The 27,190-nt window shown below is 44.2% G+C and overlaps 1 protein-coding gene across 1 annotated transcript; it reads right to left on the bottom strand.

Annotated features, from left to right (window-relative positions):
• Positions 1 to 22,920: 22,920 nt before the first annotated feature.
• On the bottom strand, positions 22,921 to 26,928 carry LOC123185146 (probable mixed-linked glucan synthase 3). Its single transcript, XM_044597127.1, has 4 exons — positions 26,838 to 26,928; positions 26,425 to 26,717; positions 24,786 to 25,527; positions 22,921 to 24,666 (listed from the first exon to the last, which is right to left on the bottom strand). Exons 2-4 carry the CDS (start codon positions 26,712 to 26,714, stop codon positions 23,062 to 23,064), a joined length of 2,637 nt encoding a protein of 878 aa, XP_044453062.1. The 5' UTR covers positions 26,715 to 26,717; positions 26,838 to 26,928; the 3' UTR covers positions 22,921 to 23,061.
• Between the last annotated feature and the right edge of the window lie 262 nt (positions 26,929 to 27,190).

Raw genomic sequence — 27,190 nt, 5'->3', positions numbered from 1 at the left:
GATAGGCAGCCGCCGCCGCTGGGTCAAAACCCTAGATCGCCTTCAGAGTCGTCTTCGCGAGAAAAACGCTTCATAAGTTGTGTTTTGATCTGAGAAAACCACTTAAATTTTAATCTGATCTCCGAATGAAGTTAGGGAAACTTTTTTTAGGAAACCTTTTTTCTTTAGAGAAAGGATCAAGTGAATTAGGAAAGTGAACAGGCATCACACGATCAACTCGTGACCCTGCGACATTGATGTGCCATGTTTCAGTTAGGCCAACTCCACCGCGCGATCCCATCCCGTCCTCGCGTATCGTTTGGGATAAAATAGATAAACCAAACGGTCCAGCGCACAGGAGCAAATGGACCTTTATCTGTTTTCTGTTCCGCTTTCGATCCATCACCGGCCCAAGTTTGCATTGATTTTGGGGTGAAACGGACAGCGCGCGGACGGGCGGGACGCGCGCGCTTGTCCTCCCCTGACTCGCCGGTAGGTGGCACAAAGCAACCCCCCCCCCCGCCCCATTTGGCGCCATTTCCCCCAAACCCTCCCACGTCCCGCCGCCCCCTCCCTCCCCCGTCCATGGCCGACACTGTTGGAAATATGCCCTAGAGGCAATAATAAAAGCATTATTATTATATTTCCTTGTTCATGATAATTGTCTTTATTCATGCTATAATTGTGTTATCCGGAAATCGTAATACATGTGTGAATAACAGACACCAACATGTCCCTAGTAAGCCTCTAGTTGACTAGCTCGTTGATCAACAGATAGTCATGGTTTCCTGACTATGGACATTGGAAGTCATTGATAACGAGATCACATCATTAGGAGAATGATGTGATGGACTAGACCCAATCCTAAACATAGCACAAGATCGTATAGTTCGTTTGCTAGAGTTTTCCAATGTCAAAGTATCTTTTCCTTAGACCATGAGATCGTGTAACTCCCGGATACCGTAGGAGTGCTTTGGGTATACCAAACGTCACAACGTAACTGGGTGACCATAAAGGTATACTACGGGTATCTCCGAAAGTGTCTGTTGGGTTGACATGGATCAAGACTGGGATTTGTCACTCCGTATGACGGAGAGGTATCACTGGGCCCACTCGGTAATGCATCTCATATTGAGCTCAAAGTGACCAAGTGTCTGGTCACGGGATCATGCATTACGGTACGAGTAAAGTGACTTGCCGGTAACGAGATTGAACGAGGTATTGGGATACCGACGATCGAATCTCGGGCAAGTAACATATCGATTGACAAAGGGAATTGCATGCGGGGTTGATTGAATCCTTGACATCGTGGTTCATCCGATGAGATCATCGTGGAGCATGTGGGAGCCAACATGGGTATCCATATCCCGCTGTTGGTTATTGATCGGAGAGTCGTCTCGGTCATGTCTGCTTGTCTCCCGAACCCGTAGGGTCTACACACTTAAGGTTCGGTGACGCTAGGGTTGTGAAGATATGTATATGCAGTAACCCGAATGTTGTTCGGAGTCCCGGATGAGAACCGGGACGTCACGAGGAGTTCCGGAATGGTCCGGAGGTAAAGAATTATATATAGGAAGTGCTGTTTCGGCCATCGGGACAAGTTTCGGGGTTATTGGTATTGTACCGGGACCACCGGAGAGGTCCCGGGGGCCCACCGGGTGGGGCCACCTGTCCCGGGGGGCCACATGGGCTGTAGGGGGTGCGCCTTGGCCTACATGGGCCAAGGGCACCAGCCCTACTAGGCCCATGCGCCTAGGGTTTCCATGGGGGAGGAGTTCAAGTGGTGGAAGGCACCTCTAGGTGCCTTGGGGGGGAGGGAATTCTCCCCCTGGCCGCCGCACCTAGGAGATCAGATCTCCTAGGCTGCGCACCACCCCCCTTGGCCCTCCTATATATAGTGGGGGAGAGGAGGGATTTCATACACCAGCCCCTGGCGCCTCCCTCTCTCCCCGTTACGTCTCTCTCTCGTAGTATAGGCGAAGCCCTGCTACTGTGACGCCCTGCATCCACCACCACGCCGTCGTGCTGCTGGATCTTCATCAACCTCTCCTTTCCCCTTGCTGGATCAAGAAGGAGGAGACGTCTCCCATCCCGTACGTGTGTTGAACGCGGAGGTGCCGTCCGTTCGGCGCTTGGTCATCGGTGATTTGGATCACGTCGTGTACGACTATATCATCACCGTTCTTTGAACGCTTCCGCACGCGATCTACAAAGGTATGTAGATGCATCTGATGACTCATTGCTAGATGAACTCCTAGATGGATCTTGGTGAAACGAGTAGGAAAATTTTTGTTTTCTGCAACGTTCCCCAACAGTGGCATCATGAGCTAGGTCTATGCGTAGTTCTTCTTGCGCGAGTAGAACACAATTTATTGTGGGCGTAGATTTGTCAACCTTCTTGCCATTACTAGTATTTTCTTGCTTCAGCGGTATTGTGGGATGAAGCGGCCCGGACCAACCTTACACGTACGCTTACGTGAGACCGGTTCCACCGACTAACATGCACTAGTTGCATAAGGTGGCTGGCGGGTGTCTGTCTCTCCCACTTTAGTTGGAGCGGATTCGATGAACAGGGTCCTTATGAAGGGTAAATAGAAGTTGACAAATCATGTTGTGGCTTTAACGTAGGTAAGAAGACGTTCTTGCTAGAACCCTAATTCAGCCACGTAAAACTTGCAACAACAATTAGAGGACGTCTAACTTGTTTTTGCAGCAAGTGGTTTGTGATATGATATGGCCAAAGTTGTGATGAATGATGAATGATCTATATGTGATGTATGAGATGTTCATGTTATTGTAATAGGAATCACGACTTGCATGTCGATGAGTATGACAACCGGCAGGAGCCATAGGAGTTGTCTTTATTCTTTTATATGACCTGCGTGTCATTGAGAAACGCCATGTAAATTACTTTACTTTATTGCTAAATGCGTTAGCCATAGTAGTAGAAGTAATAGTTGGCGAGCAACTTCATGGAGACACGATGATGGAGATCATGATGATGGAGATCATGGTGTCAAGCTGGTGACAAGATGATCATGGAGCCCCAAGATGGAGATCAAAGGAGCTATGTGATATTGGCCATATCATGTCACGTTTATCATTTGATTGCATGTGATGTTTATCATGTTTTTGCATCTTGTTTACTTAGAACGACGGTAGTAAATAAGATAATCCCTCATAACAATTTCAAGAAGTGTTGTCCCCTAACTGTGCACCGTTCCTAAAGTTCGTCGTTTCTAAGCACGCCGTGATGATCGGGTGTGATGGATCCTTACGTTCACATATAACGGGTGTTGACGAGCCTAGCATGTACAGACATGGCCTCGGAACACATGCAAAACACTTAGGGTTAACTTGACGAGCCTAGCATGTACAGACATGGCCTCGGAACACAGAAGACCGAAAGGTCGAGCATGAGTCGTATAGAAGATACGATCAACATGAAGATGTTCACCTACGTTGACTAGTCCGTCTCACGTGATGATCGGACACGGCCTAGTCAACTCGGATCATGTAATACTTAGATGACTAGAGGGATGTCTAATCTAAGTGGGAGTTCATTAATAATTTGATTAGATGAACTTAATTATCATGAACTTAGTCTAAAATCTTTGCAATATGTCTTGTAGATCAAATGGCCAACATAGTCCTCAACTTCAACGCGTTCCTAGAGAAAACCAAGATGAAAGACGATGGCAACAACTATACGGACTGGGTCCGGAACTTGAGGATCATCCTCATAGCTGCCAAGAAAGATTATGTCCTACAAGCACCGCTAGGTGATCCACCCGTCCCACAGAACCAAGACGTTATGAACGCTTGGCAGACACGTGTTGACGACTACTCCCTCGTTCAGTGCGGCATGCTTTACAGCTTAGAGCCGGGGCTCCAAAAGCGTTTTGAGAGACATGGAGCATACGAGATGTTCGAAGAGCTGAAAATGGTTTTTCAAGCTCATGCCCGGATCGAGAGATATGAAGTCTCCGATAAGTTCTTCAGCTGTAAGATGGAGGAAAATAGTTCTGTCAGTGAGCACATACTCACTATGTCTGGGTTGCATAACCGCTTGTCTCAGCTGGGAGTTAATCTCCCAGATGATGCGGTCATTGATAGAATCCTCCAGTCGCTTCCACCAAGCTACAAGAGCTTTGTGATGAACTTCAACATGCAGGGGATGCAAAAGACCATTCATGAGTTGTTCTCAATGCTAAAATCAGCGGAGGTAGAAGTCAAGAAGGAGCATCAAGTGTTGATGGTCAATAAAACCACTAAGTTCAAGAAAGGCAAGGGTAAAAAGAACTTCAAGAAGGACGGCAAGGAAGTTGCCGCGCCCGGCAAGCAAGCTGCCGGGAAGAAGCCAAAGAATGGACCCAAGCCTGAGACAGAGTGCTTTTATTGCAAAGGGAAGGGTCACTGGAAACGGAACTGCCCCAAATACTTAGCGGACAAGAAGGCCGGCAATACCAAAGGTATATTTGATATACATGTAATTGATGAGTACCTTACCAGTACTCGTAGTGACTCCTGGGTATTTGATACCGGTGCCGTTGCTCATATTTGTAACTCACAGCAAGAGCTGCGGAATAAACGAAGACTGGCGAAGGACGAGGTGACGATGCGCGTCGGGAATGGTTCCAAGGTCGATGTGATCGCCGTCGGCACGCTGCCTCTGCATTTACCTACGGGATTAGTTTTAAACCTCAATAACTGTTATTTAGTGCCAGCTTTGAGCATGAACATTGTATCGGGATCTCGTTTAATTCGAGATGGCTACTCATTTAAATCTGAGAATAATGGCTGTTCCATTTATATGAGAGATATGTTTTATGGTCATGCTCCTATGGTGAATGGTTTATTCTTAATGAGTCTCGAACGTAATGCTACACATGTTCATAATGTGAGTACCAAAAGATGTAAGGTTGATAATGATAGTCCCACATACTTGTGGCACTGCCGCCTTGGTCACATAGGTGTCAAACGCATGAAGAAGCTCCATGCTGATGGACTTTTAGAGTCTCTTGATTATGAATCATTTGACACGTGCGAACCATGCCTCATGGGTAAAATGACCAAGACTCCGTTCTCAGGAACAATGGAGCGAGCAACCAACTTGTTGGAAATCATACATACTGATGTGTGCGGTCCAATGAGTGTTGAGGCTCGCGGTGGCTATCGTTATGTTCTCACCCTCACTGATGACTTGAGTAGATATGGATATGTCTACTTAATGAAACACAAGTCTGAAACCTTTGAAAAGTTCAAGGAATTTCGGAGTGAGGTTGAGAATCAACGTGACAGGAAAATCAAGTTTCTACGATCAGATCGTGGAGGAGAATACTTGAGTCACGAATTTGGTACACACTTAAGAAAATGTGGAATAGTTTCACAACTCACGCCGCCTGGAACACCTCAACGTAACGGTGTGTCCGAACGTCGTAATTGCACTCTATTGGATATGGTGCGGTCTATGATGTCTCTTACTGATTTACCGCTATCTTTTTGGGGCTATGCTTTAGAGACTGCCGCATTCACTTTAAATAGGGCTCCGTCAAAATCCGTTGAGACGACACCGTATGAATTATGGTTTGGGAAGAAACCTAAGCTATCGTTTCTAAAATTTTGGGGATGCGATGCTTATGTGAAGAAACTTCAACCTGAGAAGCTCGAACCCAAGTCAGAAAAATGCGTCTTCATAGGATACCCAAAAGAAACTATTGGGTATACCTTCTACCTAAGATCCGAAGGCAAGATCTTTGTTGCCAAGAACGGAATCTTTCTGGAGAAAGAGTTTCTCTCGAAAGAAGTAAGTGGGAGGAAAGTAGAGCTTGATGAAGTATTACCTCTTGAACCGGAAAATGGCGCAACTCAAGAAAATGTTCCTGAGGTGCCTGCACCGACTAGAGAGGAAGTTAATGATATTGATCAAGATACTTCTGATCAAGCTCCTACTGAAATTCGAAGGTCCACAAGGACACGTTCCGCACCAGAGTGGTACGGCAACCCTGTCTTGGAAATCATGTTGTTAGACAACAGTGAACCTTCGAACTATGAAGAAGCAATGGCGGGCCCGGATTCCGACAAATGGCTAGAAGCCATGAAATCCGAGATAGGATCCATGTATGAAAACGAAGTATGGACTTTGACTGACTTGCCCGTTGAACGGCGAGCCATAGAAAACAAATGGATCTTTAAGAAGAAGACAGACGCGGATGGTAATGTGACCATCTATAAAGCTCGACTTGTCGCTAAGGGTTATCGACAAGTTCAAGGGGTTGGCTACGATGAGACTTTCTCACCGGTAGCGAAGCTGAAGTCCGTCCGAATCATGTTAGCGATTGCCGCATTCTATGATTATGAAATATGGCAAATGGATGTCAAAATGGCATTCCTTAATGGTTTCCTTAAGGAAGAATTGTATATGATGCAGCCGGAAGGTTTTGTCGATCCTAAGAATGCTAACAAGGTGTGCAAGCTCCAACGCTCGATTTATGGGCTGGTGCAAGCATCTCGGAGTTGGAACATTCGCTTTGATGAGATGATCAAAGCGTTTGGGTTTACACAGACTTATGGAGAAGCCTGCGTTTACAAGAAAGTGAGTGGGAGCTCTGTAGCATTTCTCATATTATATGTAGATGACATACTTTTGATGGGAAATGATATAGAACTCTTGGACAGCATCAAGGCCTACTTGAATAAGAGTTTTTCAATGAAGGACCTTGGAGAAGCTGCTTATATATTAGGCATCAAAATCTATAGAGATAGATCGAGACGCCTCATAGGTCTTTCACAAAGCACATACCTTGATAAGATATTGAAGAAGTTCAATATGGATCATTCTAAGAAGGGGTTCTTGCCTGTGTTACAAGGTGTGAAATTGAGCTCAGCTCAATGTCCGACCACCGCAGAAGAAATACAAGAGATGAGTGTCATCCCCTATGCCTCAGCCATAGGTTCTATTATGTATGCCATGCTGTGTACCAGACCTGATGTAAACCTTGCCGTAAGTTTGGTAGGAAGGTACTAAAGTAATCCCGGCAAGGAACACCGGACAGCGGTCAAGAATATCCTGAAGTACCTAAAAAGGACTAAGGAAATGTTTCTCGTTTATGGAGGTGACGAAGAGCTCGTCGTAAAGGGTTACGTCGACGCTAGCTTCGACACAGATCTGGATGACTCTAAGTCACAAACCGGATACGTGTATATGTTGAATGGTGGAGCAGTGAGCTGGTGCAGCTGCAAGCAGAGCGTCGTGGTGGGATCTACATGTGAAGCGGAGTACATGGCAGCCTCGGAGGCAGCACATGAAGCAATATGGGTGAAGGAGTTCATCACCGACCTAGGAGTCATACCCAATGCGTCGGGGCCAATCAAACTCTTTTGTGACAACACTGGAGCTATTGCACTTGCCAAAGAGCCCAGGTTTCACAAGAAGACAAGGCACATCAAGCGTCGCTTCAACTCCATCCGTGAAAATGTTCAAGATGGAGACATAGAGATTTGTAAAGTACATACGGACCTGAATGTAGCGGATCCGTTGACTAAACCTCTCCCTAGAGCAAAACATGATCAACACCAGAATTCCATGGGTGTTCGATTCATCACAATGTAACTAGATTATTGACTCTAGTGCAAGTGGGAGACTGTTGGAAATATGCCCTAGAGGCAATAATAAAAGCATTATTATTATATTTCCTTGTTCATGATAATTGTCTTTATTCATGCTATAATTGTGTTATCCGGAAATCGTAATACATGTGTGAATAACAGACACCAACATGTCCCTAGTAAGCCTCTAGTTGACTAGCTCGTTGATCAACAGATAGTCATGGTTTCCTGACTATGGACATTGGATGTCATTGATAACGAGATCACATCATTAGGAGAATGATGTGATGGACTAGACCCAATCCTAAACATAGCACAAGATCGTATAGTTCGTTTGCTAGAGTTTTCCAATGTCAAAGTATCTTTTCCTTAGACCATGAGATCGTGTAACTCCCGGATACCGTAGGAGTGCTTTGGGTATACCAAACATCACAACGTAACTGGGTGACCATAAAGGTATACTACGGGTATCTCCGAAAGTGTCTGTTGGGTTGACATGGATCAAGACTGGGATTTGTCACTCCGTATGACGGAGAGGTATCACTGGGCCCACTCGGTAATGCATCATCATATTGAGCTCAAAGTGACCAAGTGTCTGGTCACCGGATCATGCATTACGGTACGAGTAAAGTGACTTGCCGGTAACGAGATTGAACGAGGTATTGGGATACCGACGATCGAATCTCGGGCAAGTAACATATCGATTGACAAAGGGAATTGCATGCGGGGTTGATTGAATCCTTGACATCGTGGTTCATCCGATGAGATCATCGTGGAGCATGTGGGAGCCAACATGGGTAGCCAGATCCCGCTGTTGGTTATTGACCGGAGAGTCGTCTCGGTCAGGTCTGCCTGTCTCCCGAACCCGTAGGGTCTACGCACTTAAGGTTCGGTGATGCTAGGGTTGTGAAGATATGTATATGCAATAACCCGAATGTTGTTCGGAGTCCCGGATGAGATCCCGGACGTCATGAGGAGTTCCGGAATGGTCCGGAGGTAAAGAATTATATATAGGAAGTGCTGTTTCGGCCATCGGGACAAGTTTCGGGGTTATCGGTATTGTACCGGGACCACCGGAGAGGTCCTGGGGACCCACCGGGTGGGGCCACCTGTCCCGGGGGGCCACATGGGCTATAGGGGGTGCGCCTTGTCCTACATGGGCCAAGGGCACCAGCCCTACTAGGCCCATGCGCCTAGGGTTTCCATGGGGGAGGAGTCCAAGTGGTGGAAGGCACCTCTAGGTGCCTTGGGGGGAGGGAATTCTCCCCCTGGCCGCCGCACCTAGGAGATCAGATCTCCTAGGCTGCGCACCACCCCCCTTGGCCCTCCTATATATAGTGGGGGAGAGGAGGGATTTCATACACCAGCCCCTGGCGCCTCCCTCTCTCCCCGTTACGTCTCTCTCTCGTAGTATAGGTGAAGCCCTGCTACTGTGACGCCCTGCATCCACCACCACGCCGTCGTGCTGCTGGATCTTCATCAACCTCTCCTTTCCCCTTGCTGGATCAAGAAGGAGGAGACGTCTCCCGTCCCGTACGTGTGTTGAACGCGGAGGTGCCGTTCGTTCGGCGCTTGGTCATCGGTGATTTGGATCACGTCGTGTACGACTATATCATCACCGTTCTTTGAACGCTTCCGCACGCGATCTACAAAGGTATGTAGATGCATCTGATGACTTGTTGCTAGATGAACTCCTAGATGGATCTTGGTGAAACAAGTAGGAAATTTTTTGTTTTCTGCAACGTTCCCCAACAGACACCCAGCCGAATTCTGGCGGCCTGGCTGTCCACCCGCCTGGAAAGGTCAAGAAGAAGAAGGCCAAGGCGTCAAGGAAGCCGCGGTCGGAGTGCACGCCAGAGGAGATCGCCAGGTTGGACGCGGAATCGATAAAGAGGAGGAACGGAAGGGCGGTCGTCAAGGGCAATGCCGCCACGGCCATGTTCGCCGCCGAGCGCGATGCGATGGAGGCCGCGCGGCTCAAGGCCGAGGTCGACGAGAAGGAGGACACCGTCAACAAAGCGCACGCCCTCCTCATGCCTGGAATTTGCCGTCCGGCCGGTTTCTCTGCAGTGGCTGTCGGCCTGGCGAGCACAGGCTCGTCGGTCGCCCGGCCTCCGTACTGCCAGTTGCCGATGTCACGGACCACGCCTATGTCGCCCGGCTTTCCCCCGCCAAGGCACGACGCCCAGACCCGTTTCTCGGGGTCGCCGAACGTTGGCGTGATCGTGTCGTCCACCCTGTGCCCCTCGGCCTTCATCGACCTCAACGTCACGCCTGCGTCTAACAGCGGTGGCCAGTTGTCCGTCAAGATGTAAAGAAAGCAACCACGGCCGCCGTTTACGTGCACCATGTCGTCCCCCCGCGTCTTGTTCGACGGAATGCCAACACCAACGCCACCGATCGACGACCCCTTCTACAACCAGTTCATGGAGTATGTGATCTACGAGGGTTCGCATGGCCGTGCCTATGACCCCGACGAGACCCAAAGTCAAGATGGCCGCGCCTAGTATGTTGCCAATGAAGAGGCCGACGACCGTGCTGACTACTACCATGGTGACTCATGGCATGAAGACAATGACATCTATTGCGAAGGTGATGGTGATGAAGAAGAAGGCAATGACATTGATATTGGTGGCGAGCCATTGTTCATCGACGAGCTCACCTGATACGTCTCCAACGTATCTATAATTTTTGATTGCTCCATGCTATATTATCTACTGTTTTGGACTATATTGGGCTTTATTTTCCACTTTTATATTATTTTTGGGACTAACCTATTAACTGGAGGCCCAGCCCAGAATTGCTGTTTTTTTGCCTATTTAAGTGTTTCGAAGAAACGGAATATCAAACGGAGTCCAAACGGAATAAAATCTTCGGGAACGTGATTTTCTCACCGAACGTGATCCAGAAGACTTGGACCCTGCTCCAAGGAACAAAAGAGGCGGTCACGAGGGTGGGGGCGCCCCCCCCTCCCTAGGGCGCGCCCCCTGCCTCGTGGGCCCCTCGTTGCTCCTTCGGCGTACTTCTTCCTCCTATATATACACACGTACCCCCAAACGATCAGAACAGGAGCCAAAAACCTAATTCCACTGCCGCAACTTTCTGTATCCACGAGATCCCATCTTGGGGCCTGTTCCGGAGCTCCGCCGGAAGAGGGCCGTCATCACGGAGGGCTTCTACATCATCCTAGCCTCTCCGATGAAGTGTGAGTAGTTTACCTCAGACCTTCGGGTCCATAGTTAGTAGCTAGATGGCTTCTTCTCTCTCTTTGAATCTCAATACAAAGTTCTCCCCCTCTCTTGTGGAGATCTATTCGATGTAATCTTCTTTTTGCGGTGTGTTTGTTGAGACCGATGAATTGTGGGTTTATGATCAAGTCTATCTATGAATAATATTTGAATCTTCTTTGAATTCTTTTATGTATGATTGGTTATCTTTGCAAGTCTCTTCGAATTATCCGTTTGGTTTGGCCAACTAGATTGGTAGTTCTTGCCATGGGAGAAGTGCTTAGCTTTGGGTTCGATCTTGCGGTGTCCTTACCCAGTGACAGAAGGGGCAGCAAGGCACGTATTGTATCGTTGCCATCGAGGATAACAAGATGGGGTTTATTTCACATTGCATGAATTTATCTCTCTACATCACGTCATCTTGCTTAAGGCGTTACTCTGTTTTTAACTTAATACTCTAGATGCATGCTGGATAGCAGTCGATGAGTGGAGTAATAGTAGTAGACGCAGAATCATTTCGATCTACTTGTCACGGACGTGATGCCTATATACATGATCATGCCTAGATATTCTCATAACTATGCTCAGTTATGTCAATTGCTCAACAGTAATTTGTTCACCCACCGTAGAATACTTATGCTCTTGAGAGAAGCCACTAGTGAAACCTATGGTCCCCGGGTCTATTCTCATCATATCAATCTCCATCACTTTAATCTTGCTTTGCTTTTTACTTTGCCTTTACTTTTTTACTTTGCATCTTTATACCAAAAATACCAAAAATATTATATCTATCGGATCTCACTCTCGTAAGTGACCGTGAAGGGCTTGACAACCCCTAATTGCGTTGGTTGCGAGTAGCTATCGCTTTGTGCAGGTACGAGGGACTTGAGCGTGGGCTCCTACTGGATTGATACCTTGGTTCTCAAAAACTGAGGGAAATACTTACGCTACTCTGCTGCATCATCCCTTCCTCTTCGGGGAAAACCAAAGCAAGCTCAAGACGTACCAAGAAGGATTTCTGGCCCCATTGCCGGGGAGTCTACATAAAAAGTCAACATACCAAGTACCCATCACAATCCATATCTCTCGCATTACATTATTTGCCATTTGCCTCTCGTTTTCCTCTCCCCCCCAATTCACCCTTGCCGTTTTATTCGCCCTCTCTCTCTCTATCCTCCCTCTCTATTTGCCTCTTTTTTGCCCGCTTGCTTTTTGTTTGCTCGTGTGCTAGTTTGCTTCCTTGTCGTTATGTCTGAAACTGGGGAAGTTATCGCCAATATGAGCGATAACAATATCATGGAAAATTCTGATGCTCCTGCTAAAGAACCTACCATCTTTCATACAATTTTTTTTCGTGTTGGTAGTGGTAATATTATTGGAAAAGGAGTTATTCAAGATTTCTTTACTTGTGCCGGTGCTTTACCTTCTATGGGTAGTTCTATCCTTCACAGAACTAGTAGTCTTGCGGACACTATTGCCATGCTTGTAGTTGAACTTGAAAGACAATTCATGCACATGCATCCTTCCATACAAAGGATTTTTCTGGAATTTTCTAATATTGAGCATTCTTCTGTTAAGCGTGCCGCTACTATCTTTTTGGCTCATGAGTTTAGATTCATAACAAGAGAAGCCAAAGAAATCTTTGCGCATTACAGGGTGGATGCTTGCCTTCCTCCCATAGAAACTATCCTCTTTGATCAAGAATAAATATTGCGTTTTCAATCTCTAGATTATGTTGCTTTCAATGAAAATCTTAGAAGAAGGGTTCCTATCAATATTTTAGTTGATAGAATTTCTGAACTTAATGATGATTTGGCTATTCGAAATACTGAGCTAGGATATTCTCTTGAATATAGGCTTACAAATTCTATCAAAAGAATGCTTATAATGATGAATTGGTTGTGCATTACGAAGGACCAAAGGAGGAACCTATACCTCCCAAGGTTGATCTTGGAGAATTTTGTCCCGTTTAATTTAGTCCTTTTGATTACTTTTGCTTGCTCCAAAGAAAGCTTGCTGCCGAACGTAGATAATATGAAATGAGTTTCAATAATCTATCTTACTATTATGGCAATACCTAGATCTATCCTCGCTTTTATGCCTAGCTAGGGGCGTTAAACGATAGCGCTTGTTGGGAGGCAACCCAATTTTATTTTTATTCCTTCCTTTTTGCTCCTGCTTAGTAATAAATAAATTATTTAGCCTCTGTTTTGGTTGTGTATTTTGTGTTTAATTAGTGTTTGTGCCAAGTAGAACCGTTGGGAAGACTTGGGGAAAGTCTTGTTGAACTTGTTGTAAAAAACAGAAACTTTAGCACTCACGAGAACTGCTGTCATTTTTATTTGAAGAGTTCTATTTAGTTAATTATTTTTTAAGATGATTAATATATAAATTCACCACGTCCAGCAATTTATTTTATAATTTTTGGGGTTCCAGATCTTGCGCTAGCTACATATTACTACAGACTGTTCTGTTTTTGGCAGATTCTGTTTTTCGTGTGTTGTTTGCTTATTTTGATGAATCTATGGCTAGTAAAATAGTTTATAATCCATAGATAAGTTGGAATACAGTAGGTTTAACACCAATATAAATTAAGAATGAGTTCATTACAGTACCTTGAAGTGGTCTTTTGTTTTCCTTCGCTAACGGAGCTCACGAGTTTTCTATTTTGAGTTTTGTGTTGTGAAGTTTTCAAGTTTTGGGTGAATTCTTTTGATGGATCATGGAACAAGGAGTGGCAAGAGCCTAAGCTTGGGGATGCCCATGGAAACCCCAAGATAATCCAAGGACACCAAAAAGTCAAAGCTTGGGGATGCCCCGGGAGGCATCCCCTCTTTCGTCCACTTCCATCGGTAATTTACTTGGAGCTATATTTTTATTCACCAACATGATATGTGTTTTGCTTGGAGCGTCTTGTATTATTTGTGTATTTGTGTCTTAGTATGCCACAATCATCCTTTCTGCACACACCTTTTGAGAGAGCCATACATGAATTAAAAATTGATAGAATACTCTATGTGCTTCACTTATATCTTTTGAGCGTAGTAGTTTTGCTCTATGTGCTTCACTTATATCTTTTGAGCTAAGTAGTTTTGCTCTATGTGATTCACTTATATCTTTTGAGCTAGATAATTTTGCTCTATATGCCTCACTTATATCTTCTGAGCGTTATAATTTTGCTCTATGTGCTTCACTTAGATCTTTTAGAGCACGATGGTGGATTTGTTTTAAAGAAACTATTGATCTATCATGCTTCACTTAAATTATTTTGAGAGTCTCTTAATAGCATGGTAATTTGCTTAATAATAATATGCTTGGTATTCAAGACTTGTGAAACTTTCTTTTGAGTGTGTTGAATACTAAGAAAAGATTGAAGCATGATAATTGTTTTGAGATATGGAGGTGATAATATTAAAGTTATGCTAGTTGAGTAGTTGTGAATTTAAAGAATATTTGTGTTAAGGTTTGTGATTCCCGTAGCATGCACGTATGGTGAACCGTTATGTGATGAAGTCGGAGCATGATTTATTTATTGATTGTCTTCCTTATGAGTGGCGGTCGGGGATGAGCGATGGACTTTTCCTACTAATCTATCCCCCTAGGAGCATGCGCGTAATACTTTGCTTTGATAACTTCTAGATTTTTGCAATAAGTATATGAGTTCTTTATGACTAATGTTGAGTCTATGGATTATATGCACTCGCACCCTTCCACCTTTGCTAGCCTCTCTAATACCGTGCACCTTTCGCCGATATCATACACCTACCATATACCTTCCTCAAAACAGCCACAATACCTACCTATTATGGCATTTCCATAGCCATTCCGAGATATATTGCCATGCAACTTTCCACCGTTCCGTTTATCATGACACACTCCATCATTGTCATATTGCATATCCCGGTACACCGCCGGATGCATTCACATAGAGTCATATTTTGTTCTAAGTATCGAGTTGTAATCGTTGAGTTGTAAGAAAAATAAAAGTGTGATGATCATCATTATTAGAGCATTGTCCCAGTGAGGAAAGAATGATGGAGACTATGATTCCCCCATAAGTCGTGATGAGACTCCGGACAAAAAAATAAAATAAAAAAAGAGGCCAAAGAAGCCCAAATAAAAAGAGGCCATAAAAAAAGGAAAAGGACCAAATAAAAACAATGAGAGAAAAAGAGAGAAGGGACAATGCTACTATCCTTTTTCCACACTTGTGCTTCAAAGTAGCACCATGATATAGCAAGCCTCATATATTGTGCTTCAAAGTAGCACCATGTCCTTCATATAGAGAGTCTCATATGTTATCAATTTCATATACTAGTGAGAATTTTACATTATAGAACTTGACTTGTATATTCCAATGATGGGCTTCCTAAAAAAATTGCCCTAGGTCTTCATGAGCAAGCAAGTTGGATGCACACCCACTTAGTTTCTTTTTGAGCTTTCATATACTTATAGCTCTAGTGGATCCATTGCATGGCAATCCCTACTCACTCACATTGATATCTATTGATGGGAATCTCCATAGCCCGTTGATACGCCTAGTTGACGTGAGACCATCTTCTCATTTTTTTCTTCTCCACAACCACCATTCTATTCCACCTATAGTGCTATATCCATGGCTCACGCTCATGTATTGTGTGAAGATTGAAAAAGTTTTGAAAAAGTTAGAGTATGAAACAATTTCTTGGCTTGTCATCAGGGTTGTGCATGATTTAAATATTTTGTGTGGTGAAGATAGAGCATAGCCAGACTATATGATTTTGTAGGGATAACTTTCTTTGGCCATGTTATTTTGAGAAGACATAATTGCTTAGTTAGTATGCTTGAAGTATTATTTTTTATGTCAATATAAACTTTTGTCTTGAATCTTTCTAATCTGAATATTCATACCACAATTAAGAAGATTTGCATTGAAATTATGCCAAGTAGCACTCCACATCAAAAATTCTGTTTTTATCATTTACCTACTCGAGGACGAGCAGGAATTAAGCTTGGGGATGCCTGATACGTCTCCAACGTATCTATAATTTTTGATTGCTCCATGCTATATTATCTACTGTTTTGGACTATATTGGGCTTTATTTTCCACTTTTATATTATTTTTGGGACTAACCTATTAACCGGAGGCCCAGCCCAGAATTGCTATTTTTTGCCTATTTCAGTGTTTCGAAGAAACGGAATATCAAACGGAGTCCAAACGGAATAAAATCTTTGGGAACGTGATTTTCTCACCGAACGTGATCCAGGAGACTTGGACCCTGCTCCAAGGAACAAAAGAGGCGGTCACGAGGGTGGGAGGTGCCCCCCTGCCTCGTGGGCCCCTCGTTGCTCCTCCGCCGGAAGAGGGCCGTCATCACGGAGGGCTTCTACATCATCCTAGCCTCTCCGATGAAGTATGAGTAGTTTACCTCAGACCTTCGGGTCCATAGTTAGTAGCTAGATGGCTTCTTCTCTCTCTTTGAATCTCAATACAAAGTTCTCCCCCTCTCTTGTGGAGATCTATTCGATGTAATCTTCTTTTTGCGGTGTGTTTGTTGAGACCGATGAATTGTGGGTTTATGATCAAGTCTATCTATGAATAATATTTGAATCTTCTCTGAATTCTTTTATGTATGATTGGTTATCTTTGCAAGTCTCTTCGAATTATCCGTTTGGTTTGGCCAACTAGATTGGTAGTTCTTGCCATGGGAGAAGTGCTTAGCTTTGGGTTCGATCTTGCGGTGTCCTTACCCAGTGACAGAAGGGGAAGCAAGGCACGTATTGTATCGTTGCCATCGAGGATAACAAGATGGGGTTTATTTCATATTGCATGAATTTATCTCTCTACATCACGTCATCTTGCTTAAGGCGTTACTCTGTTTTTAACTTAATACTCTAGATGCATGTTGGATAGCGGTCGATGAGTGGAGTAATAGTAGTAGACGCAAAATCATTTCGATCTACTTGTCACGGAGGTGATGCCTATATACATGATCATGCCTAGATATTCTCATAACTATGCTCAATTATGTCAATTGCTCAACAGTAATTTGTTCACCCACCGTAAAATACTTATGCTCTTGAGAGAAGCCACTAATGAAACCTATGGCCCCCGGGTCTATTCTCATCATATCAATCTCCATCACTTTAATCTTGCTTTGCTTTTTACTTTGCCTTTACTTTTTACTTTGCATCTTTATACCAAAAATATTATATCTATCAGATCTCACTCTCGTAAGTGACCGTGAAGGGCTTGACAATCCCTAATCGCGTTGGTTGCGAGTAGCTATCGCTTTGTGCAGGTATGAGGGACTTGAGCGTGGGCTCCTACCGGATTGATACCTTGGTTCTCAAAAACTGAGGGAAATACTTATGCTACTCTGCTGCATCATCCCTTCCTCTTCGAGAAAAACCAACGCAAGCTCAAGACGTAGCATCACCCGAAGAGTAGAATCACAAAAGAGGAGGAAGAGCATTCACATGGGTTCATATACACAAGATGAGGACAAGTTGATTTGCCAATGTTGGATGGAGATTAGCCAAGATCCGAGGACCGGCGCGCAACAAAAGGGCCTTGTTTTTTGGACAAGAGTCCACAAAACATTCCGTGAAAGGAATATGTTTGAGCCCTACCAAATTACAAGCAACCGTGGCATCACCTCGATTCAAAAGAGGTGGTTATTCATCCAACAAGAGTGTAACAAGTATTGCGCCGCACTTGAGAGCGTTGAAGCACGACCCGTGAGTGGTCTCGGCATTGGGGACATGGTATGCTCTCCTCATCCTAGTCCTTTCCTTGCTACGGCCATGAGACTTCGGCCTTGTATATGCTTGCATGTTCAATTGTTGTTGATCATGTCGTGTAGGCATTTCAATCTTTGGAAGCATTCAAGGCCTGGGACAATGAAAAGCCATTCACTCTTATGCATTGTTGGATGATCATCAATAATTGCCCTAAGTTCAAGGATCAATACCGTGAACTTCAAAAACGAGGCAAGAAGACGGCCAAGTTCACCGGAGGTGGAGATGGCGAGGCGTTGAAGAGGCCGAGGGCCAAGACCAACTCCAAGGTGGATGACATACATGATGCCTCATCCATGGCCTTGCATGAGACTTTGCATGGCATGATGTCTCAAAAGGATGTGAGGGACGAGAAGAAGTGGCAAAGCAAGGATGAGCAAATGAAGCAATACCTAGAGCTTCAAAGGAAGAAGCTTGAGATGGAGGAGGCGGCCAAGAGGAGGAAGATCGACATGGAGGAGGCGTCCCGGCAAAGGCAGCTCGACATCGAGGCCGCCAATGTCTCGGCCGGGCAGCGACAGCTCAACATCGAGGCCGCCAATGTCTCGGCCGGGCAGCGACAGCTCAACATCGAGGCCACCAATGCCGCAACCAAAGCAAAGGAGGTAGCCCTTGCGATCATGAGCATGGACTTGACCAAGATGAGTGAGAAGACAAGGAGCTGGTTCGAGGCTAGACAGAAGGAGATGTTCGATGCCGACGGCCTGAACTAGGTCATCCGATCAGCCGTGGCCGTTCTTTTTGGAGGCTGGCATGGGTGCCGCCCGCCCGCTGGGGCGCTGGCTGTGTGCTGGCGAGAAACGCATTTATTTTGGAGGCTGGCTGTGTTGCCGACTGCTGGCTGTGTTGCCAGCGAACAAAACTATTCATTTTGGAGGCTGGCTGTGTTGCCAGTGAGGACGTGTAGGCCGATGGCTCTGTTGCCGGCACGACTAGGGCCGCTGACCTGAACTAGGACCGCTTGTATTTAAAACGTTGTTCTCTTTTTAATATGGAGGCGGACAAGATGGGGCCAAAGGATGCGGCCATGTGCTGGGCGCATGGCCACCGCATCCCAGGATACGCCCGGACACGACCCCATCGCCCTACCCAAATGGACAGAATCCGGGCAAAGCGGACGTCCGTTTGGGGTCGCGCGGTGGAGTTGGCCTTAATTTGGCATGTGTCGGGGGCTTAACCTCCTCCCAAGAGGCTCACCGAGGTAGAGGTTCTCTGGGCTTTGGGTGTAAGCTTTGGTCGACGGTGTTCATGATACATCTTCAACGTATCTATAAGTTTTGTTATGTTCATGTTATAATAACATCATCTATACATAATTTTGAAACCACCTTTTATGATTTAATAGGACTAATCTATTAATCTAGTGCCAATTGTCAGATTTTTTAATACTTTTATGCGACGGGGTAAGTATTTTCTGGGGACAAAAAAATAAAAATAGTGAGAAGAAATCAAGAGGAGGTTAAGAGGAGCCAAAGAAGTGCTAGATGGGAGGGCACATGCCTCCATGTAGCCCAATCACACGGCTGAGGCGCTGGCTGAGCGAGCCCATCGCGTGGGCCCCCTAGGGCTCCTCTTTAGTACCTCTCGGTGCCTCTGGCTCTATGAAAACTCCCTGATGCTAAGCCTAATTAAGGAGGATTTTTTACGCCACCATCTTACCTGTTCCGAGGCAATTTTATCTAGTGTCCTTTTTCGGTACTCTGGTGAAGGGGGTAAATTGTTGTGGGAGCCTTCTTCATCAACTTTGTTGCTGCGGTAATCATGCATGAGTAATACTTCTTGGACTATGGGTCCAAACCAGTAGCTCTGTAGTATATCCTCTCTCTATCTCTCCGTCCTTTAATACCAAGGTCGCATGAGCTTCCTAACACAATTCTGTTGAGTTTTGATAAATTGTTGGTCTATGATCATATTATATATGAATTTATAGATGTTGTTTGGTTCTTTGCTCATGCTTCATATATGTACATGCTATCCAGTCTATAAGTTCTGCGATGACCATGTTTAGATGAACGATCTCCATGAGGGAGTGGTGTGTATTGGTTGGGTTTAACCTTGCAAGCAATATATCTCAATGAGAGAGGGGAAAAGGCATTTAGTGTCTTATTTCCACTAAGGATAAGAAGATATTTGCCTAGTTGTCTCAGTGATGAACTGGAGGTGAGGAGAATAATGAGGGAGTGGTGTATATTGATTGGGTTCAACATTATGTCATCTTGTTTAATGCAATGCACTATTTTTACCTATTACTTTGAGATGCAAGATGAATTTCGATATTGAAGTAGAGTATTAGATATAGATGCAATTAGAGACGATCTATAGATATAATGATATAATGCATATATGACATGTATTATCAATCATAAACACTGCAATTTAATCGATACATAACTATAATTTATTCACCATACATATGTTGTTTGGAGAGATGACACTAGTGAAATTATGGATTACAGTCCTTTATTCCTGCTAAATACAACCTCGTTATCTTACTTTATTGTTATTTAATATTATGAATTTCAACATCATTTGCATATAAAATATTTTCCATAAAATCGATACATTAATCCTTGTAACTAGAAAAGCCAATGAGATTGACAACCTCACTAGTCAAGTTGGAGACCAAAAAACGTTTCTTAGTTGAGCGCAAGATTGATCATTGGCGCATAGGAGAACTCCATGAATTTATACTTTGGTTCTCAAGCACTAAGGAAGTATTATTCTGATACTACAAACTCTTACTTTTGGGGGCCCTACAGATGTTCAACTAACAAACACCGCTAGTTGGGTTATGAGGAAGCAATCAGTGGGAACAAGCTTCAGAGGAGTCCAAGAGTGTCCTTAACTCTTTGAAGGTGTCATCAAAGAGTTCACCTTGACACAGAATCATTATTGGTTGGAGCTAAGGTTCGGTGGTTGCTAGGGTGGCAAGATCCTCTCTCACGAGGTTCGATGAGACTGGAGTGTGGATCCCTGTGCGAAACCTTTGTCTGGACGAGGGTTGATGTCAGTGACGCTGGCACCTATGGGCACCATTTACACCTTGAAGGCATTGTCGAACACCCTCTTCTTCCCTACCGGGGTGTCATTGGCCCATAGTCGTTGGCTTGTGCTATTGGCAAGTTTGGTTTTTGGTGGTGTCTAATTTTGTTTAGGGTTGTTCATGTTCATCATTGGTGTTTTTTGAATGTTTATCCCATAATCAACCATATGTTGTGTGATTTTGACCTCATATTTTTCTTATACCTTGTGAATTCTCTTTTTCTTAATGAAATCGGAGCACCTTGCACCTCTCACGAGGTTCCGTAAAAAAAGAAAACCACACATACGAGGTATTAAAAAGAGCACGCAACTGAGGTGCCAGTTGCAGTCCATATCCTTTCTCGCATGTATATTGTTCGGTTGTCCCTCCGAGCGAAGGATTCGTTCCCCCGAGGAGAGAGCGACGAACAAATGTTTTTGTTCGCTCAAAATAACCATTAACAGCGAACGTTTCAAAAATTGCCATGTCGAAAAGAAAGGTTTTGTGGTGTTGTAAAGTATTTGCCATGTTATAAACTAAAAATTGCCATGTTGTATAAAAAATTGCCATGCTCCACGGATGTATTTGTCATGCGTTTTCGGGGATTTTCCATGATTGTAGCATGGAAAATTGGGAGCCTAAAAAAATAACAAGAATTGTCATGCTCAGGATTTTCCATGTTGATGAACAAAATTACATGCTACATCAATGTAAAATGGTGACAATTGCCATGCTCCAGCAACATAGTTTCCCATCTCCAATAGTGTTCGCTCATATTTCCATCTAGAGCGAACCGTGAACTACCTCTAGCTCATAGTTCGCTCGAAGCAATGCGTGGGAGCGAACACTTTGGGATTTATGCACTAGATCCAACGTGTCTAAGGGTATTCATTCTGAATGCCAAAAAAAATCCGACGTCAAATCTATAAGATTTCTGAAAGGAGAAATCTGCCATTGGCCACCTATATGATGTTTTTTCAGTGTTTGGCACTCGGCAAAATGATTTGTCACCATTTTGTAATTTTATTTAAGACATTTTCCTAAAGAGTTTCCTTTTCATCAACTACGAGGCTAAGATACACCTAAGTTAGCCTATACCCAATGTTTGACATTGACCACTTGGAAAATCACTATTTCTTCGACCAAACAACCCTAAGTACTCTGTATTGAGTGTGGCACTCAGGAAAGCATATTTTGGACATTCACGAACCTAAAATGATGGCAATTTCCATGCTCCAACAATATAATTTACCATCCCCAAAAGTGTTTGCTCGGATTGCCATCCAGAGCGAACCATGTACTGCCGCCAGATTGCCGAGCACTCAGAGGGGGTCGGTAAGCTCATGCTCGTTAAGCTCGTTAAGATTAACGAGCAGAAAATCCTACTCAGCTCGGCTCGTTTGAAGCTCGTTAAGCTTGTGAGCACTCGCGAGAGCTCGTTAATAGATTATAATGTGTTACGATATACATGATGAATGTGTAGGTGTGGTTTCAAGATGAAATATGCTGACTACAAAAAGAAATGTAGTAGTTTATTGCCTCATATGTTGATTAGATTGAATAGATGGCTGAGGTGCTACAAAAAGTTTGTCATGTAAGATGAAGATATGTGTTGTGTTATTACTAACGAGTTTAACGAGCTACTTGTGAAACTCGTTAGCTCGCTCGTTAAGCTCGTTAAGCTTAACGAGCTGAAATCAATCATTGACTCTGTTCATTAAGAAGCGAGCTACGAGCTTAATGAGCCGAACTATCGAACGCTCATTAGACTACCCATAATGGGAGTAACATATGTAGTAACATCACACATATCTAGATAAAATAGATGATGTGGCAAGTAATAAATGAAGAAAAAGACACATGTGGTAACATAGCTAGTTAGTACTAGTATGAGTAACATCACACATATCAAGGCAAGATGAGTCTATAGCCTAATAAATGAATTGTTGCATGTTATCACATATATGTTACTCCCCACTATAGAGATAGTAACATAGAGTAGTAACATGGGCATGTTACTACTCTATGTTACTACCCATTGTGGTTAGTCTTAAGCTCGCGAGCTACGAGCTTTTGGTCCAGCCCTAGGTGTGTGGGAGCAAACGCTTTGGGATTCGTCCATGAGATACAACGTGTCTGATGATGGCGTTCGCTCGGAATGCTTAAAAATATGATGTTGGATCAATAAGCTTGCCGAAAAACATCTAGCTGCTCTTCCACCCCATCTGCATTTTGTAGTCCCGTCCCTACATGTGAGCATGCACCAACTAGAAACCATGATTTTTTTTGCGGGAACAACCATGATTTTTGCAGTGTTCTTCCATTCAATAGTCCTGAAATAGGTTACTATACCACAATATACACGTTCAACTACTTAAGTCCCTTCCTTAAGGAGATATCTTCATTTGTCATAGTGATCCATAGAAAAGTATGCTAAGGTACTTTCTATATCAACATGGATGGAAAGAAATGTAAAAGGAATGTATGGATGCCAATGTACATCAATGCGGTGGACAAAAAAGCAATGGGTAGTAAGATGAAGAGGATTCCAGTTCTCTTGGCCCATCTTCCAATAATCGCCAATGCAAATGGGTAAAGGAGCACCATAATCCACAGGTTGAATAGCAGACCCAGTGCACCATGCCTTCTCTGCGCTGCAGACCATGTCCCCATGTATAAGACTGATTTACCAATTGCTACACCAATAGCCAAGATGTTGGAAAACAATATCACAACCGCCGGTACCATCATGGGCACCCAATGCACTTCATACATCTCAGCATACTTGTCATCTGTATCAGCAACTGGTTGCTTTGTGGTGACTCTGAAGTGTATACCTTTTTTTGTAAGGAGATTCACCACCATGTGCAACACTGCTGTTGGATATGCAGTTACTGAGCCAATCATGAAAAATTGCTCGTTGCGCCACCAATCCAACCATGTGATTCCTGCCCACATTATCTCAAACATGCCAATCACATGGATCATCGCAATGACGATGATAAGGTACACAATGTACCTAGTATATGGTCTCTGTACAAGTATTTCTGTTGGAAGAAGCCACATCACTGGACAAAAGGCGTACATTAGGATAAAGAGTGATGTCAATGGGTAGATAGTGAAATTGATGTAGGAGAGTCGCTGCACCAAGCTGAGTCGACGACCAGCAAACAGAGGGCTAATGTGTGAGAAGAACATCTCTAGGGAACCACCAGACCATCGGACTATTTGTCGGAGGCGCTCTGTTAGATTGATGGGTGCAGTGCCACGGAATGCTTCACGTTCCATGGTAGCATACATGGAGCGCCAACCTTGCCCATGGATGCGAAATCCTGTTACTATGTCTTCTGTTGCCATATTGTATATGTAGCCAATGCCCCTACCCCAATCTGTCGAATCATCATAGGAAGATGACACTACTTTTGTCACCTCTTCAAGAAATGAATCATCCAGTGGTGGTTGTAGTGTGACACCTTCTTCTTGCTTTATGGCTGCTAAAACTGAGTTCAGGAAGAGTAATGAGTTACCAAACCTGTTACTGTCGACTATGATGTCCTCGTCTCTCCAGCAAGGTGGATCGATACCATAGAGTGCAAGGCGACGAAACATGCAACCTGTGCCAAGGTAAGTAGGCCCTTGTTGACCATTGAGGCCATACATGGCGCCATCAAAAAAGACTCGATTATGGTTTCCATATCGGTCTGTTGGGTCAACATTATCAAATCTTTGCGGGAACTGAACAAATCCAGTATTATCCCCTTCCCGTGGGTCTAGCATGAAGCAAATAGCTGCACGCAGGGCTTCTGAATTGTTGATGTAATGGTCGCAATCAAAGTTGATGAAGAAAGGTGCATTAGAGAGTAGAGCTGAGATACGTAGCTCTGCATTCAAAGCGCCTGCCTTTTTGTTGTGCTCGACACCTGGGCTCTTTTCACGAGCCACATACACCAGCATCGGCAGGCGCATATCAACGTCGTCAAAGTTGAGTGGGTTGTCATTGCTCTCTTGTACGCCTAGTGGAACCACATGTTCTGGATGGCTCTGCACAATCTGTTGTTAAGAAACAAGTTACATTTTTGTCAGAAAATGAAATGTTGTTTGCCAATCAGATTACAAAAGAGTACTACATATGTTATAAAAGTAATAGTTACTTAAAAAGACTTCTATACCTTAACAATTCCTGCATGGTGGCCAGGCCTATGTTTTTCTGTTGGGTCAAGCCATGTGCCTGGCCATTGTGTTCCGTCAGCCATCCAAGTCACTGTTGCATCTTCATCCTTTGTTCCTGTTCTACTGTAAATGTCTGACCTTTGGCGGATGGTGTTAGGAAGCATATCTAAATGCTTCTTGAACTCATCATATTGCGTGCGTACATGCTTATAATCCTGAATGAACTCCTTATGTGAGGCCCCTCCGCACAACGTGCCCTCTAGTTCAAAATAGCTTTCTGGTGCTCTTGGCTCAATCTGATGCTTTCTACAGAACGGAACCCACAAAGCAGCAAACTTTGCAGTTTCAACCAATGCCTCATAGAGGACCAATGAGCCACTATCATCTGATAGGTAGCAGTTGCACCTGCCAATATGATAGTCGGCTGCAAGGATAGAGAGAACACCGTTCATGGTGTACAATATGGGCTCATCAGTAGCACTGGCAGTGGTAACAATGACGTCGATGCCTGGCAGTTGGGAGCTCCTGCCTGGAGTGTCAAATTGCTTTCTCAGTGTAGCAAGGTCGGGTATCATTTTAATGGGATTATACTTTGGGAGCTGGTAGCTTAGCCATGATAAGCTAAACCACACGTCTGCGACGACGGACATCACCCAAAACCACATGACATCAGAATTATTATGCTTGATGCGCCATCCGACAAATAAGATGACGGCGATTACTCGTATCAGGATCAATACCCTGTTTATCATGAGCGGAGAAAAAAGTAATCAGTGCATGCAAATGTTTGCAAATGTATAGTCTAGCTATGCAAGTGCCTACTAGTACTTAGTGTTTATTAACATGAGCTATTTCATTTTATATTCTGAGCACAAATCGATCTATCTCAAACGAGAATGTATCGAGACTTCAGAAGAGTGTGGTGTTTTTGGATCATGCTCCAAGAAGCCTGATGTTTTTTTTCCACTTATACGCATTGATTTGTTCTACATATTTTTAGTAATTTTTTACAACACATTAATGTGCAAGCTGTACACCAAACAAATTGATTGACCCATAGTAGTGAGTACCAGATTCACTTTTGATAGACATATTTGTCTTTTTATGTAGCCCATAAATGACAAGAATGTATTTCTAATAAAATTTATGGACTCATGACAGCAGTAGAAGATTCACACATATTTGTCTCTTTATATGTAAGTCTGTCCCGTACGCAAAAAAAAAAAACTATAAGTCCCTCCGCTCCATAATGTAAAGCGTATTTGATTCGATATGAACAGGCAAACATTGATCAATAATTACAAAGAATAAAACAAACGTTTGGTCATTACTCCCTCCGTTCTATAATTCTTATCATGGTTTGGAGTATTTTACAGTGTAATTCAGAGAATAAAACAAACGTTAATTAATACTTTCGTTTCAACCCAGAAAAGTTTTTCTCTCAGTTAATATTGAAAGGTACTTTGCCTCAAACAGCTTGCAACTGATGTTTCTTGCGGAGATTTAAGATAAAGTTCATTGGATTTCATATTTCAGACACAAAATTTGCTATAAGTTTAAAAACATACACCAAGCTAGGCCCCTTAGATTACCGAAGATAGATGCACTGCAGAGCGAATTACAAGGAGGAAAGCCCACCTGTACGGGTACAGGATGATATTCTTGACTCTCCTGTTCGAGAACAGCAGCGGCCGGCCGCCGCCATTCTCCAGGTCTGGCGCTGCCGCCACGTCGTCCGGTTGGTCGACGTCTTTCCAGTACTTGTCCTTGGCTTTCAGGTCGCCCTTAAGCTTGTCGCCGCCGCCGTGACCATTGGCCACGACCGGCGTGACAACCAGTGCTCCTGCGTGGACGCCGTTGCGGTTCGGGAGGAGTGGCTCGCTGAGTCCGGTGGCGGCGCCGTCGTGTGTCGCCGGCGACGTCGTCATTGCCTGCATGGTGCGTGCATGCACATAAATGGTAGGAAATCTTGCCTTGATGTTTGTGCTAATGCGCTCAACTGTCGCACGCATGCACAGAGATATGATAATGTAGTAAGCAATAATACGTACCTGAGGGCGATGATAATGCTAGCTAGCTCCGCGTACGTGCGGTGCCGGAGCCAATAAGAAATAGAGAGGAAGAGGAGACAGTGCTTTGCACGGTACGGTATACTAGAAAGGAGGTCACGGGTGTATTATATATACACACTCTGGCATGTCCAGCTAAGGCCCGCTTGGCATGGGCGTAAATTTGTACACCCAGATTTAATTTACAGATGTATATTACCGGTTGCATATCATTTCCAGTTGGAAAACGACGCCTTGGTATGTGTATTCTTTACGGGGGGTATTTAACGGCCAACCGACGTTCCAAGCGGGGCCTAAGCTGGTACAGCTGGCGTGCAACGCATGCACAGATGCAC

Source organism: Triticum aestivum, chromosome 2A (assembly GCF_018294505.1).
Source record: "Triticum aestivum cultivar Chinese Spring chromosome 2A, IWGSC CS RefSeq v2.1, whole genome shotgun sequence".
Lineage (NCBI taxonomy): Eukaryota > Viridiplantae > Streptophyta > Magnoliopsida > Poales > Poaceae > Triticum > Triticum aestivum.
Note: the sequence above shows the minus strand (reverse complement) of the source record. Positions and strands in the feature narration are given on the sequence as shown.